Below are 16,383 nucleotides of genomic sequence, written 5' to 3'. Positions count from 1 at the left end.
ACATTAATCCTCCCCCAAAATTTTTTTAAAGGAAAAAAAAAAAGAAATATCTAGTGACAAGATAAAGTCCAGAAAGAGCAGAGAAAAGGCTGAAGCCAGCAGCCATCCACCAGCAGGAAAGAACTAGGCATGTGTATAGGTTTCCTGTCTCTGCGCACATCTTTCTCATGGGACAATGGCCCCCCGACAACTGGAACCCCTTTTAGGCCCTCCATCCCAACACTTGCCATCCTGGGCCAAAGCAACATCACTGACACTGGTATTAGCAGTGGGCAACTAAGTCACAGAAGAGAACTGTCACAGCCACAGGCAGGTTAGTGGCAAATCCAGGGTGTGGATGTCAGTGGAGGTAGCTAGAGTCAGAATGTGACCTGGGATTTTGAGTGTGACAACTGTGTGGTTAACACAGGGTCAGGGCTGAGCTCCCCCACCAGGGGCAGTCCACTCTTGCCTCCTCTATGCTCCCTGCCAGCTCAGCCTCCTGCTGCCAACTGCTGCCTCCCCAGGGAGGCTGGGCCTCCAGGCACCCAGCCAGCTTGTGGGGCAACAGCTTAAGGGGTCGGGCGTGCTTGAGAACAAAGAGCAACAAGACATGAAGAAACACCAAGTATAACCAAGGTGACCAACAGGAAGCAGACTTACAAAGTAGAGAGAGAAGGGGCAAGGGAGGGCCAGAGCATCATCCTGCTTCCCTCTGCCCCCACCCGACCCCCCACCTACCCACCGTTGCTTCACATGGCCCATGGAGGCATTGCCCTTAAAACATCAGCTTCTCTGCAGGAACAGTTTCAACACATGACAGAATGTCAGTGACATCCTCACCCCCTGGGCCTGCAGCTTCCTGCCAGAAGAGGGGACAGACAGGTCACCCCCAATCACACCTTCTGCAACACTTCCCAAGAGCTCATCTGAGGAAGGGCAGGGGAGTCAGTTCTGAATACACCCCCTCATTCCCTAGAGTCATAAATCCCCCTTCTGGTGTTTGCACCATGCCCAGCCATGCCTGCCAGGCATCCATCCAGGTCCAAAGACCTGCCTGCCCATGCCTCAAGGGTCCCCCACAAGCGAAAGCCATCAAGCCTTCCCAAAAACCCTACAGAGCATACTTGCGGCCTTTTATAAGACACCCCCCCCCCATTCTTCAGTTCCTCCTGGTACAACCACATCCCTCTGCATTCTCTGGGGGGGAGGGAGCCAGAGTTACTCCCCCAAGCCCTCCTTTACTGGGGACAAGGAAGACAATGCCCTCCCACCCCATGTTGGATGTCTACATGTCCAGCCCAGAGCCCCAACCCTGGCTCTCCCCTCCTTTCTCCTGGCACCACTCCTCAGCGTTGGCCTTAGACCTCAACAGCTCTTAACTCCATTCCTCTAGCTCCTGCTCCCCAACATTCTAATTCCTTCTGAGCATCACGCTGGCACCTCCAATGTCAGGGCCTGAACTTGGGACCACAAGCTGACAAGTCTAGTGGTCTAGCCACCGGGTTGCATCCCAGGCTGCAAGATTTAGTGTCTTGTTTTATTTGATTTTTTTTTTTTATGAAAGATACCAGAGCACTGTTCAGTTCTTATGGTGCTGAGGATCAAGGCTGAAGCCTCATGTATGGAAGTCCTATGCTCTACCAGAGTTATGTCCCTGTCCTGTCCTTGATTTTTATTAGTAGTCTTCCAGGAAGGTGGCTCCAGGAAGGTAATTCAGTGGGTAGTTCAGGACTTACACGCACTAGCGCCAAGTTTGAAGTCTTGATCCCTGACACTATGTGTAACTAAGTGATGCTCTACTTGCATTATAATCTCTCATAAAATAAATATATCTTAAGAACAATAAAGACAACTTTAAATATCAAATGAGACACTGTGCATCGGGCATGTGACGATATCTAGGACACTGCTATTACCCAGTAAACATTAACTCCTTTAATTTTGTGGGCAGTGGGGTTCATTCAAGAGTCCAGAGAAACTAACATCTCTTGGGAGCGCTTCAAGAAACCAGGCAATTGTGCTCAGCAACCGAAAGGACTTAGTTCCAACTAACAAACCTGAACTCTGAACTCGTCCACTCCTCTTCTCACTGACCTTTCTGAAGCTCCTTGCTGAAACCCTCATCACCTCCCCAGCACCCGCCCCCCATTTCCTGCTTTGGTTCAACACCATCTCTGGATTGCTGCCAAATGAATTTGGTCTCTAAGGTCAAGGTCATACTCCAGTAACCCAGTACTGTCCTCCTCTCCATGTGCTCAGGTTACATGTAAGATCTGGGGAGACCTGCACCCCTGAACAGATGGTCCAGGTTCATCTACCCCTCACTACACTCTCTCCAAGGAACCCCTTGCCTGCCCAAACCCTCCCACTGGCCCTGGAACAAGCATTTCCTCCACAAAGCTCCCTGCCTGGCACCCTGTGACTTATCTCTGCAATCCAGACTGCCTCTCTTTGTATTTACTTGCTTATTCTATCTTGTCTTATCTGATTTATTTAGTCATGAGGGTCATGGCTGTGACTCAGTGCCATCACTACGAGTCCATTGCTCCCGGTGGCCATTTTTCCTTTCTGTTTTTATTGTATAGAATGGAGAAAAGTTGAGAGGTGACTGGACAATAGAGAGGAAGAGAAAAAGACACACACCTGCGGACCTGCTTCACCACTTGTGAAGTGTCCCTTGCTGTAGGTGGAGCAGGGGTTCAAATCCAGGTCCTTGTGCATGATAATGGCTGCATCACTGCCTGGATCCTGTTGCCTCTCCTTCTTGAAACTATTCTTGACGTTGGGGCTACAGAAAGTCACTGCTGATGTAGTAGTCGGGAATGGGAGTTCTGGGTTCACACCTGGCTCTACCACCTAGCTGCTATGTGACTGTGGGTACTTATTCCTTCTCTTAGTTGTCTGCCTCCTGTGAAGTAGGGAGAATACCAGCAGCTACCAGACTGGGGTGGGGGTGGGGTCCTGAAAGGGAGTTGAGGGAGGGGGAGGATGCTGAAGTCTTAACTGCAGGCATGCTCAGCCCCAAGTGATCAGAGATCAACATTACTGACCTTCATTGGCCATTAGGAACTGTGGCAAAAATGGTGCTAAATGGCTTTATGTGACGCTACCCCCGACTGTGCTGAGGGTCCCCAGGGTAGGGCATGGGTCTATGGTGCCCAGAGTCCCCCTACTCAGGTTATACCTGGAGTTCACTGAATGACTACTGAATGGTACAACTCTCTGCTTACCTAGCCCGAGACTGTGCCAGGAAGTAGCTAGGGCCCAGTCCTCCCCAGACCCACAGCCAGCAAAGGCTTCCTCCAGAATCCCCTCTCCCTGCCACCAGGGGGATGACACAGTGGTCTGACATTCACTACCCCAAAACCACCATTGCTTTGAGAAAGGATTTATTTCTCAAATGAAATAAATCTTTAAGCCTCAGAGATAAGGGGGTTTATTATGTCTGCAACTTGGCTCTGTGGAATAAGCATCTAAAGACAAAAGAGAATGATGAGAGGGTGAATAGGCAGACACTCTTACCAATGTGACTACAGTGTCTGAAACAATTTCAAAACAGAAAATTACCAGAAAAGGAGAGGCCAGCTCAAAGCTGACAGCTGTACCACCTACCCCACCTTCTCCCCCTGTCCTTAGGGCATGACCCAGAAGGGGAAGTTGGCAGTTACACCATCACTACTGCCCAACTCAGTGCAATTCCTCTCATATGTGTGTGTGTGTGGGGGGGGGGTGTGTGTATCAGATTCAGGACAACAGGTGGCGAGGTTTGAAGGCTTTGTTCTCCCACTTAGGAAAAGGGTCCTTGTAGATAGCAGACACCAATGGAGACCTCTCTTTACCAGTAGGGTAGAGGCATCTGTCCTGGGCTCCCTGCCCCTCCAGGTCATTGAATGAGGGGTGCCCAGGAAGTCAGTGTGTGGGCTAAAAATGTAGGCCCCCTGATAAAGGTCTTCAAGGAACACTATGGAGGGACCCCTTCTACAGCAGCTCTGCTCACAATTGGGGAGAGACAACCCCTGCCTGCCCTCATGAGCCCATCAGCTAGAATTGAACAATCACAGAATCATGCCTGTAATTACGAACTGTGTTGAACAGAAGGAAGGAATGGAGGAGGCTGGGCTGAGACAGGGGCATGAGGCCCAGCAATGACCTTGTCTGAGAAGACAGGGGAGGCTGCTCTGGGGAAGAGATATGTGAGTTACAAGCTAAAGACCAACCTAAGAATAATGTACAAATATGATGGACTTTATATAAATTCTTATCAGAGCAAACCAGCTATTAATGCCTTCTTTGAGAGAGCTGGGAAGAATTATAAACCTAACAAAAGAAGATAAGGATGAGTTACTACTGCCTTTGCTTGGTTTAATAATGGTAGAACTCTTGTGCTTTAAAAAAAAAAAACTATGAAAATGAGGAGGTGGCTCAGCATGTACTTCCTGAAGCCCTGGGTCCATCCCTGGCTCTGCATATATGCCATTCTCCCACCCCACCCCCCATCTTTAAAAAGTCTTTTGTTTGTTGGTAGTAGCTATGGGTAAGGTGATTTTGCTGTTGGTGGAGCTGTTGGCACTGCAGCTGGGCAGAGGTTATGGGGGAGGGGCTCGTCCTACTGTCCTCTTCATTTTTTTTTTTTTTAGCACCTTTTCAAATATCTGGAATAAAAGGTTTAAGAAGAAAAAAAGTAGTTTGCTCCAATAGCCAGAAGAGCTCCTTGGACACTTTACAGTGATTGGAGAAAGCTCCACCCTCATTAAGTATGAAGCTGTCTCTCTCGTCCCCTCTGACAATTCCACCCCCTTTAGTGAAGGATGAACCAGAGTGAACTCCACTCCCTGCTGATGGACATCCAGGTTTTTTCCAGCTTTTCCTGATAATAGCTACATCTGTCCAAGTTGTAATGCTTCCATTCTGATAACCCTCCCTGCCCCTTCTTGTCTCCTACAACCCACCAGCCTAGTCACTTGACCATTTCTGGACCATTGCTGGTGGCAGGGCATGGATTCCCTTGTCCCAAAGACTTCCAGGCTCTAGCACCATCTGCTCCAGTGACCTGCAAGAGGCCCAAGGCTGCAGGACTATACAAGTTCAGTCTCAATAGGACTCAGTTTCTAAGTAACTGCCCTTGGGGACCCAGCACAGTACACACCACAATGGTGGGGGGTAGGGGTAACTCAGGGAATATTCCCAGAGTCAAACATCACCAAACAAAGGGTACAGGCTGGGCCTCAGTTGCAGATAGGGTTCCCCAAGTGATGGAGGGTATTCAGAGTTAAGTTTGTCTGTGCCTCTCCTCTCCAATCTCCAGTGCTTTTCTCTCACTCTGGATTCCAGGTTATTTAAAATACAGTCAAGCGGGAAACCCCTAATTTCACCTGCTCTGTTCCTGCCCTTGGGTTCCTCTTTATTATACAATTTCCTGCTTTATATCTTACCACTTCTCAGCCACCAAGTTGCAGATGCTACTATGACACCATCCTGACTTCCCTGGACAGAAAACCTCATTAGTGTGTCCTAGAACCTCACTTCTCCAGAGCCCTACCCCACAAGGGAAAGAAAGAAACAGGCTGGGGGCATGGATCCACCTGCCAACACATCCACGCCCAGTGGTGAAGCGATTACAGAAGCCAGAACTTCCGTCTTCTGCATCCCATAAAGGATTTTGGTCCATACCAAAAGTCTGGGAAGAGGGGTCGAGAATAGGGAATTTTCCATTGGAGTGGATGGGACTCGGAACTCTGGTAATGGGAACTGTATGGAATTGTATTCCTGTTATCACACAATCTTGTTAATCATTATTAAATTACTAATAAAAATTAAAAATAAATAAATAAAATACAGTCAAAAGATACCATCCAACCTTCTTGGAGGGTACTGGACAATATTCAGGCTTAGAAAAGTCCTCAGGAAGCAGGAGGTCTTCCTCCATACTGCTGAAATCTTGGGGGATTTTAGTAACTGTGAGCATGCCATGTTTTCAAAGTCATACATACCATGTGGCCAGCTTGTTATCCCATTTTAAGAATTTTCTCAGGAGGGCCAGAGGTTGGCACACTCTGTTAAGTACACATATCACCAAGTGCCAGTATCCAGGTTTGAGTCCCCACTTCCCACCTGCAGGGAGGATGCTTCATAAGTGGTGAATCAGGTCTGCAGATGTCTATCTTTCTAGCTCCCTCTCTGTCTTCCCTCTCAACTTTTCTGTTCTGTTAAATAAAAAAAAGTAGAAAGAAAAAAGATAGGAGGCAAACAAATGAAACAGAAAAACATATCAACTATACCACCACTTATGTTAGAAAGCATGTGCACACGTACACACCACACACACACACACACACACACACACACACACACACACACACCTGTGTTCACAAAAGCACAAAATAACTGGCATAGAGTTCATGAGAAACTGAGGCCAGTGGTGGTGCCTTCTGGGGAAGGCAATTAGGAGAACGGGTGGGAAGAAGCCTATGTACTGCCTACTCTTTCTTACCAGTGAGTTGACATTTTCATTAACTATACTGACATACTATGGATTGTAACTAAACTCAATGGACTGGTTCCAGTTACTTTTGCTTGTATTCAAAAATCAGGAGTGGGATGGAGAAGAACAAAATGGGAGCATATTAACCATATGCTGAATGAACCAAGTGTTTGAATTCTTTTCCATTAAAAAAAAAAAACAAAGAATGTTCCACCATGACACACAAAGGAAGAGAAGAATTTACCCCAACACATCCACTGCAATTACTTCCACGGACTGGGGGTAGGGGAAAGTTCACTTGACTGTACTGACCCTTTATATAGTTTCCTAAAGTGACAAGCAAAAAACAAAAGTGTTCTCTCTATGTGTAATAACTTAACAAAACATGTTGTTGAGAGAAAACAGCAACCCACAATGTCACTTCTTTCTGCCAGGCACTCAGACATTAGAGAAAGGTTGCCCAAGCTCTTTTTACCCAAGGGGCTATGTGATTTAGGAAGACAAAGAACAAGTCTAGGGCAAGGACACAAGACCAAGGCCAAACTGAAAAGTCTTCCTCTAACAGGCTTCCCCAACCAACCAGGGATCCTGCTGGCCCCTGCTCCACCCACAGCCCAGGGGCTGATCCCCACTTTCTCCCTGGACATCCATGAAGTAGGGGTCCCAGTGGCTGTTTACAGATAAAAGCAAGGCTCCAAGGTCATTCATTTTGTTGACAGGTAAGGTACACTGAGACCAAGTACAGCTAAGTATTGTGGGAATGCAGAGAGAGAGGGGAAGACGAAGGAGAAGAAGAGGAGGAGGAGGAGGGAGAAGATGAGGGGGTGGAGTAGGAGAAGAGATGAGATGAGATATTCCTCCCTGCAGATGGGGAGTGGAGGCTTGCACACTCTAATGTATGTTCCACTAGGTAAGCTACCACCTGGCCCTCGTGTCTTCTTTTCTTATTAAAAAATTTATTTATTTGTTTATTTATTTATTTATTTCATATGAAACAGAGTTTCACCATGGGGGGAGAGGGATGGGAGAACGACTCAGGTATGCAAGTGCTGCACTCTACCAGTTGAGCTCTTTCCCTACCTTTCATTCACTGTGCATATGTATACCTCTGCACTGACAGCCCAGGTCACTTTCTGCAAGCTGGACCACAGAAAACAGAAGAGCCCAGAAGCCTGGCCACTGAGGATCTCACAACAGGACCATAAAGCAACCCCATCAGTAGTTAAGGGCTCCTCAAGATCAGTGCCCAGGTATCAAGTCACCTGCCGTGTAACTACTGGGACAATCTGAGAAACGCATTCTTAGATTTTGTGGTTGCTTAACATCATACAGTATAATTACATGAACCTAGAGAACAGAGTCCACTACAGACCGGGGCTGTATGGTACAGCCCACGAAATCACTGTCTTATATGCCACTCATTCTCAACCAATATTAATCGACACATGACTGTGTATGGTCCTGAAACTTAGCTGAGCAGAAGCATTCCATGGTCAGTGTCTGAGACACGTCCTTATCAGTAGATCTGGATGTATCTCACCACTTAGGAAGAACTGCTCCCTGGGGAGTGCAGAAACCCATAAGAAAGGGAACAGGTTAGGGACAGGGAGGGAGAAAACAAATTGAAACATCAACTGGGCATGGTATATTGCATCAAAGCAAGGAACTCTGGGGAGGGAGGGGGTAATGGAAGGCGGCTGGGTGCACAATGAAATTATATGCATGTGACAATGACTGCATTGTAAAGCATTAACCCCCTCAATAAAAAAAATAAACAAAAATAAAAGAAGAAGACAGAACAAAGATTACATCTAATGGGGCAAAATGTTTCTTTTTGTTTGCTTTATGTGGTAAATAAAATTTTAATGAAATGAAAAAAAAAGAAGAAGAAGAAGAAGAAAAGAAAGGGAAGAAGACACAAAGTGGGAGTGCGGGGGACTTGGGCCAAACTGCTGAGGGTGGACTGGAGTCACCACTTTCCATAAGGAAACACTTTCTCTATGAGTCAGCACTTTCTACAAGGAAGTAGATGCCATAGAGAACTTTGAGGAATCGGTGATGAGAAGGGAAAATACTCTGATGTTAGAAGAGAGAAAGCAAATGGAACTAGCTCACTCAGTAGAACGCACTTTATCATGCTTGAGGGTCCAGGTTCAAGGGCCCCATCACCACACGAAAGCACCTGCACAGGGGAAACTTCACTAGCAGCAGGGCTTTAGAGGTCACCAAAAGCATATGCACTTTGGGACCAAAAGATGGTGCATCCAGTTTAGTGCATGTATTACAGTGCCCAAGGACCCAGGTTTCAGCCTCTCTTTCCCACCTGCAGGGAGAAAGCTTCATGAATGATGAAGCAGTGCTATAGGTGTCTCTCTTCCCCCCCCATGCTCCCCTTCCTTCTCAATTTTTTTTCTGTTTCTATTCAATAAACAAATAAATAGAAAAATAATGCAGTTTAGATAGACAGAATTTTATGCGATAATCAGAGCAGCACTCAGCTTTGTTGAAGGTGGTACTAAGGACTGAAATTGGGTCCTCTGGGCCCGCAGGCATACAAGTCCATAACTTGCTGAGCTATTTCTCCAGCTGAAGATCACACTGCCTGGACCCAAGAATGGAGCTAGAACAAGATTCTCCTACTTTTAGCTGTCAGTTCAGATGACAGAGGGGCACCCATGAGGTAGCCCCCCTTTCTCTAGAAAGTCTGAGTAGTCCACCACATTCACCCCAAAGGCTTAGAACAGAAGGGGTTCTCACTTCACCTGACAAGTACCACACAGAGAGAGGCACTGGCACCCACCAGGACCTACCAAGACTCTGGCCTGCAACTGGCCCTTCTTGATGCACGAGGCAGGGCCAGCACCTGAACTACTGACTTCTCAGGATGGTTGAGGGGATCAGCTCCCAGAGAGTCACCATAACACAAACCATACAAAGAAGTGACAAGTCCTTGAAGGTTCCCTGTCCCCTGCTTCCATTCTTTGTCAGCATGGATGCTTTTCAGTCAGTTCTCTCTCAAGCTCTGGCAGCGTACCCAAAGACAACTAACACCTCAATCACCAGAGCAACATGGGGACAGATAAAACCACAGTGAAGAGCCAGGTGGTGGCATGACCATGCTCAAGGAATCTGGTTCGAGTCTACACTCATTACCTGTGGGGGGAATGCTTCACAGTGAAGCAGGTCTATATGTATCTTTCTCGCTCCTTCTCAACTTCTTGCTATCCTATCAAATAAAATAGAAAATTAAAACAGAAATCAAAAAAGGAAAAATGGCCACCAGAAGTGGTAGATTCGTAATGCTGGTACTGAGTCGCAGCAATAATGCTTGTGTCAATAAAAAAATAAATAAATAAACAGGGGGAGGGTGGGATGGGACACAGTCTTTTGGTGGTGGGAACGGCGCTTATGAAAAAATAAAAATAAATAAACAATAATGAAAAATAAAACCAGGGTGAATCTGGTATACTGCCTGATATATACACACACAGCAAGTAGAAGCCCTTAAGATCGTCATTAAAGGTCACGTCATCTGGTGGTACTTGAGAAGACTTTTGTCTGAAGGTGGTCACGAGTTATTAATGGCCAGTCAGGTTTGGGGCACATGGCTTTGGGAAAAGGAGTTTCTTTCCTCCTTGTATTCCTCTACAGGCACACTCCTTAAATTGATCTTTGCCTTTGTCACAAACTGCAGGTTCATGGTGACCCTACTAGTGTCATTTTCCCAACAGCCTATGCTAGATTCATGTTTCTGAGTCATAATTAATTTAAGGCACAAACACTGATTTTTCAGATATCCTACTACTGCGCACTTAATCAACCACAACATGGGCACTGGGAAACTGAAAAACAGGCGTGACTTGTTCAACTGCGTTATTCACTTGATTGCAGTGGTCTGGAAATGAACCTGCCATGTCTCTGAGGTGAGCCGTTTGTATTCAGAAAGTCTTCTTCCATTTACCCTGGAAGTGAGGCTCCTTAAGTATTTCCCTTCGCTTTAGTACCTTAGAGTGAAGGTCTGATGGAAGGTGGGCCTAAATCAGTAGGGACCAGCAGAGTCTATCTATTTGTGCTGCTCACTGGACAATGAGTTTCAAAAACACCAGAAGTCTGGGAGGAATAATCTAGGTTTCTGTTGTCTGGGTCCCACTCATAGTTCTTTCCCTAAGATGTTTACTTTGTACTTTGGTCCAGGGCCACTGAACACATGGCATCTACAAGCACACATGGCACAAAGTGCAAGGACCAGTGTAAGAATCACGTTTTGAGCCCCTGGCTCCTCACCTGCAGAGGGCTCACTTCACAGCAAGTCTGCAGGTGTCTATCTTTCTCTCCCCGTCTTCTCCTCCTCTCTCCATTTCTCTCTGTCCTACCCAACAACAATGATAGCAATAACAACAACAATGATAATAACAACAACGATAAACAACAAGGGCAAAAAAAAAAAAAAAAAACCCTCCAGGAGCAGTGGATTCGTAGTGCAGGCACCGAGTCCCAGCAATAACTCTGGAGGAAAAATAAAATAAAATAGAGAATAGAAAAAAAGGAAAATATGGCCACCAGAAGTGGTGGATTCACAGTGTTAACATTGAGCCCCAGTGATAACCCTGGTAGCAATAAAAACAATACACACACATACACACACACACACACACACACACACACACACACACACGGTGGGGGGGGTGGAATGGAGGGAGGCAGAGAGAGAGAAAGTGGTTGTCTTCTCACATGTATCCACAACTAAGGGAAGGCAGCATTCCAGCCAAGGGGCTCTCACTCCCACTCCCTCCATGGTCCCTACTCTAGTCAAGTCAACAACACATATGGAAGCCTGCTTTGTACTCATCTGGCAATACAGGCAGACAAATGGAACACTGCTTGTGTGTTCAAAATGTGCTACTTCAGTAGATACCTCACAGACCACTGCTTTCTGCAAAACAAAGGACTTGCCCCACCCCTCAAGGGAAGGTTCCCTGAGTCTTCACTGAACTCAGCACTCTCAAGTGACTAAGTCAGCCCTACTCAAGAAGCATCTGCATCTTAGTGCAGGGAGAATCAAGGGGAAAACAATATATTCGGAAGGTGTGACCTTAGAGCTTAGAGCTTCACCTAGGGTTCATCTGCTCTAGTAATGTCAGCTTCCAGGCACTGGAGAGCCTCCATATCAACTGGGAATTTTTTTCTTTCTAGCACAGAAATGTATCTTTTTGATTTATCATTGGTGCACTGTGCCCTGTAGTTTCAGGGATTTTGTTTCACATCTCTTTATGTGTAGAAGACTGAATGAGCTGATCACCAAAATTCCAGTGTCATCTCACTATGGAAAAAACCCCTCAGGTGGGGGAGAGAGCATAATGGTAACGCGAAGAGACTCACATGCCTGAGGTTCCAAGGTTTTAGGCTTAATCCCCTATACCACCATAAACCAGAGCTGAGCAGTGCTCTGGAAAAACAAAACAAAACAATAACAAACAAACAAACAAAAACCTCTAGCTCTTCCTCCCACTTGACCTTTTTCTTTTTTTTATTAATTTTATTTATTGGATAGAGACAGCCAGAAATCAAGAGGGTGATCGAGAGGGAGATAGAGAGACACCTGCAGCACTGCTTCACCACTCACAAAACTTTCCCCCTGCAGGTGGGGACTAGGGGCTCAAACCTGGGTCCTTGCGCATTGCAATATGTGTACTCAACCAGATGCGCCGCCACCCGCCCCACCCATCTTGACTTTTTTCTTTCCCTTGAATAAATAACCACCGTAGATTTCACCCAGCCTAAGAGTTAGTACTGTTGTTTTGTCATTCCCTTTATTGATTTTTGTTTTCTGTTTTTGTCACCAGGGTTATCAATGAGGCTCAGTGCTTCAGTGCTGGAACAACTTCACTGTTTCCAGCAGCCAATTTTTTTTTTCTTTGATCAAAGGTGACACAGAAAGTCAGACAGGGAGAGACACCTGTAGCACTGGTCCACTGCTTGTGAAGCTTTCTCCCTGTACGTGGGGAACTAGAGCTAAAAACTGGGTCTGCAGACATGGTAATGTGCATGTTCTGCCCAGTGCACCACCACGGGGCTTCATCCAGTTTCTTTATTCTACTTATTTATGCTAGATATGAGTGAAACTATCTAGTAACTATCTTTCACTCCTAACTTATTCCACTAGCATAATCACTTTAAGTTTCACCTATTTTGTTCCAAAAGGCATGACTGCATTTTTTCAAAGGCAGAGTTGTATTCCACTGGATATATATACCATAACTTCTTCACTCACTCATATGCCAGTGGGCATTTTGGGTGACTCCCTGTTTAAGTCATTGTGAGTAACGCTGCTCTGAACTGATTGCATTTTCGCTTTCCAACAGGTAAGAGCTAGACTAACCCTGCTGCCCTCTAAGGTAGGCAACTGATCAGTCAAGGATGACACCATGGCATGGGGAAGACACTATTAATGGGGACCTACCCTGTTCCCTTGAGAGGCTTTAAGAGATTTCAGAACACTCAAGTTCACATGCAAATGCTTGGGGATTCTAAAATAACTGAGCTGACTTGAGTTTATCTTGAGCTCAGAAACCTTTCCTGGTAGAAAGGGACAAATGAGGTCAAAGTCATTCCTTCCAAGCTAAAAGCAGAAATAATAGCCACCAGAGGCCAATGATAAACAAGGAAGCCCCATTTTCACCAGTAACCTTGCTAAATTGTATTTAAGCACTACCTCCAATAAGAACCAAGACATATCTGGTGTCCCACCCCACTGTCATTGAACCACCAGACAGGGGTTTCTTTTCTGGATAACTACAGCATTGCACCTTGGTCCCATACTCCTAGGAGAAGACCAAGGGAGGAGAGGAAAGCCAGAGTCTGGAAAAACAATGTAAGAGCAAGATAGAAATTAGAAGGGGTGTGGGGGTGGGGGGGTAATTTGGCTGGAAGACAGTTACCCACTAGTAAGGAGAAAACCCTGAGTAGCTAGTGGATTTGGATAAGAGTTCTATGTATACTTGTGCCAAATGACTGTATGGAGATTCTGAACAAGGACAGACATATAGGCTGCCACTCAATAAGAGCCAGAAACTGCTGTGAGGCGTCTACAAGTGGAGGAGTGCTGAGATGTGTCAGTGCCAGAAACCAGCAAGAGTCAGGAAAGATTGTCCTTTAGAGGCTTTAGAAAGAGCTGGACCTTACCCACACCTTGACTGGAAAGGTCTAGTCCCCAGAACACATTTCTGATGTTGTTGATAAGTTTATTTTCTTTTTAAAAAGTACCTTATTTATTAATGTTAAAGAGATACAGGATAAACATCCAGAGAGGACAGGAGGGAAGGAAGAAGAGAGGGAAGAAAAGAGAGATGGAGGAAAGGAGAACAGAGCACTTCTCAGCTCTGGCTTATGGTGGTGCCAAGGATTGAACTGGGACCTCAGAGGCTCAGGCATGAGAGAGCACTGCTCAGCTCTGGCATGTGGCAATGCCAAGAACTAAACCTGGGGCTCTCAGGACCTCAAGTCTGATTGTGATGTCTCCTGTTTTCCTATTGTTGGTAGTGTGCGGAACTTCATTACAGTAGTTCTAAAAAACCAACACACACTTCTCTCCTTCTCTCGAAACTACCCTTCCCTTGTCTCTGCCCAGAGGCAGCAGGCCAGACCCACAAGCCACGCACCTGGGCTGTTCCAGCCTTCATCTCATCCCTCTAAGGGGAGGGCAGGGATCACATTTCAGCTGCTCCTTTTCCACCTGGGGAGGTAAACTGGCAGGGGAGTGCTTGTTTTCTTCTGAAACAGTCTCAGGTTTAGACTGGTGTTCCCTAAATTTTATTCAATCCCATACTAGAGACATCTTCGTGGGAGGCACAAGTATTCCTTATACTTCTTTACTCCAACATTTACTATGTTTATATCAATTCACTACATTTACTTCAATAAATTTATCTTAAGGGAACTGCTACATCTTTACAGTAAATGCAAAAGCAGTAGCATTTCCTAGGTAAAACTTGATAGCTATCTGTTTATTTTATTTACTTGTTTTCCTAGTCTCCAGGATTTCATCGCTCCATGCCGACTTTTTCGGAGAGAGAGCCAGAGAGAGAGAGGGAAAGACACCACAGCACTGAAGCTTCTTCCCCTCTGTGCACTAGGGCTCTCTCACATGGCACAGCAGGTACCGGCCCAGTTGAGCTATCTTAGGACCCAAGATACTTATTTTTTTACTGCACATCAAATAGACACTCAGGAATCTTTTCTTTTCTTTTCTTTTTTTGAGTTCGTTCATATACCCTGTAAAAGTCACCTAGGTTGGCAACATATGGGAAACAGTGATATCGGGAGCACGGTGATATCTCCGTTTAGTGGACCAGGAATTCGGGGCTCCCAGTCAGGAAAACCCCTTCATCCTGTTTCTCCACCCTGCGCTCCGGGAGCAAACGACGGGCAAGGGGGAGGCTGGGCACCAGGACTTCCCACCTCCCCATGGGGGACGATGAGAGGGCGCAGGGCTGAGGGCGGGAGGGGCTTTATACGCCCTGCGAGTGGCCGGGCGAGGGGCACTGACCTTCTCGCGCAGAGTGTGGTGGACGTCCGAGGCCACGCGCCCATCCCACCACGGCTCATCCATCGCCGCGTCCGTAGCGCCGCGATCCGTGGTTACTGGGCTCCCAGCGCGCACCCTGCGTGGACACGCGCAGCCTCAGCGCCCGCGGCGCGCCCTGGCCCCCACCCCGCACTATTCCGTCTGGCCCCGGAGCTCGCTCCTGCCCGGCTCAGCGTCGCCAGCGGTCGCCTCCCGTCCTGGCCAGGTTGCGCTGCTTCCTCCCCTCTGCTCTCGGGGCGGCGGGGCGCCCCGGAGCTGTGCCGCCACTTGCGGGACTGTTGGCTCCCCTTTTGCAAAAAGTTGCAGCGAAAGTTGCCGGCTCCCCTAGTCGCCGTTGCCCGAAGCTGGCTCTCCGGCGCCGGTCACCGGCTGGCCGCCCCCGACTCCTCCCCCGCCCAGCCTTTGTCCTGCTCCCACATCCTGCCCTCGAGCCGGGGCGAGACTCACGCATCCCTCTCAGGGGCTGCGGACGCCTGGCCCTTCCTTGGGTGCCCGCAGAGTGCCGGGCCCGCGCGGGTGCCCCACGTTCCGGACTGCAGCCCCCCGCAGCCAGGCTGCCCCCCGCAACCGCTGCGCCTCTGCGTGCGCTCAGGTCCCGCCGCAGCTCGCAGCCTCCTGGCCGCCGGGGGCCTACTTCGCTCGCTGGGGGAATTGGGGGCCGGGCTTTGCGCATGCGTCGCCGGCCCCCGCACCCCGCGGGGCGGGGGGCTGGGAATTGGAGTCTTTCTTTCGCCGGCGCTGGCTCGGCTTCCTGCCCGCGCTCCTCCCCCGCTGCGGCTGCGAGCTATCTCACCTTGGCGGAGGCTCGGGGTGGCCTCCCGGGCTCCCCGGCTCGTCGTCTTCCCGCTGACCACGGCTGGGAGCCCCGGAGCTGGGCGCCACCTGCGCGCAGCGCGCGGGAAGCGCGGCCACACTTTGCCCAGAAAGTTCTGTCTCCACGTGCGCTAGCTGCTCCAGCGAACCTACTGTAGTTTCCACCTGTCTTGTCTTTTCTTTTCAAACCTTGCCCTGCCATAGAAATGGTCGATTCTCACGAAAGCTCCAAAAAAACCAGTTATGATTACTCAAGAGTCCCATAACTGTTAATTAGTGTTCTCTGGTCAAGTCTGGATTGACCCCTGCTTTGGAGGAAGCCCATTGGAAACATTAACTGGACCTGCCGAAGGAGTGTATTATTATTACTTATTATTATTATTATTATTCAGTACGTTTTGAAAAGGCACTACCCGGAATCAATTCCTGTGGTGGCCCAGCTCCAGTTCTCTTGGCTGATTATGGGATGCTCTTGGAGATGCACAGACTTGGGATCAAATCCACCTACCCAGTGAAGGATTTC

The 16,383-nt window shown here is 47.8% G+C and overlaps 1 protein-coding gene across 2 annotated transcripts in view; it reads right to left on the bottom strand.

The window, feature by feature from the left end:
* The window catches only part of CCNJL (cyclin J like), a 56,464-nt gene extending 40,429 nt beyond the window's left edge, over positions 1-16,035 (bottom strand). The window contains exons 1-2 of one of the 2 annotated variants that reach the window (XM_007529571.3): positions 15,841-16,035; positions 15,009-15,123 (exon numbers count right to left, since the gene is read on the bottom strand). In XM_007529571.3, coding sequence (XP_007529633.2) covers positions 15,009-15,071 — 63 coding nt within the window. In that variant the 5' untranslated portion in view covers positions 15,072-15,123; positions 15,841-16,035. Of the gene's footprint in view, positions 1-15,008; positions 15,124-15,494; positions 15,698-15,840 lie in introns of those variants that run through there. The other variant, XM_016191060.2, reaches the window with a different exon arrangement.
* Between the last annotated feature and the right edge of the window lie 348 nt (positions 16,036-16,383).

Source organism: Erinaceus europaeus, chromosome 9 (genome assembly GCF_950295315.1).
Source record: "Erinaceus europaeus chromosome 9, mEriEur2.1, whole genome shotgun sequence".
Taxonomy (NCBI): domain Eukaryota; kingdom Metazoa; phylum Chordata; class Mammalia; order Eulipotyphla; family Erinaceidae; genus Erinaceus; species Erinaceus europaeus.
This window is presented reverse-complemented; position numbering and strand designations above follow the sequence as displayed.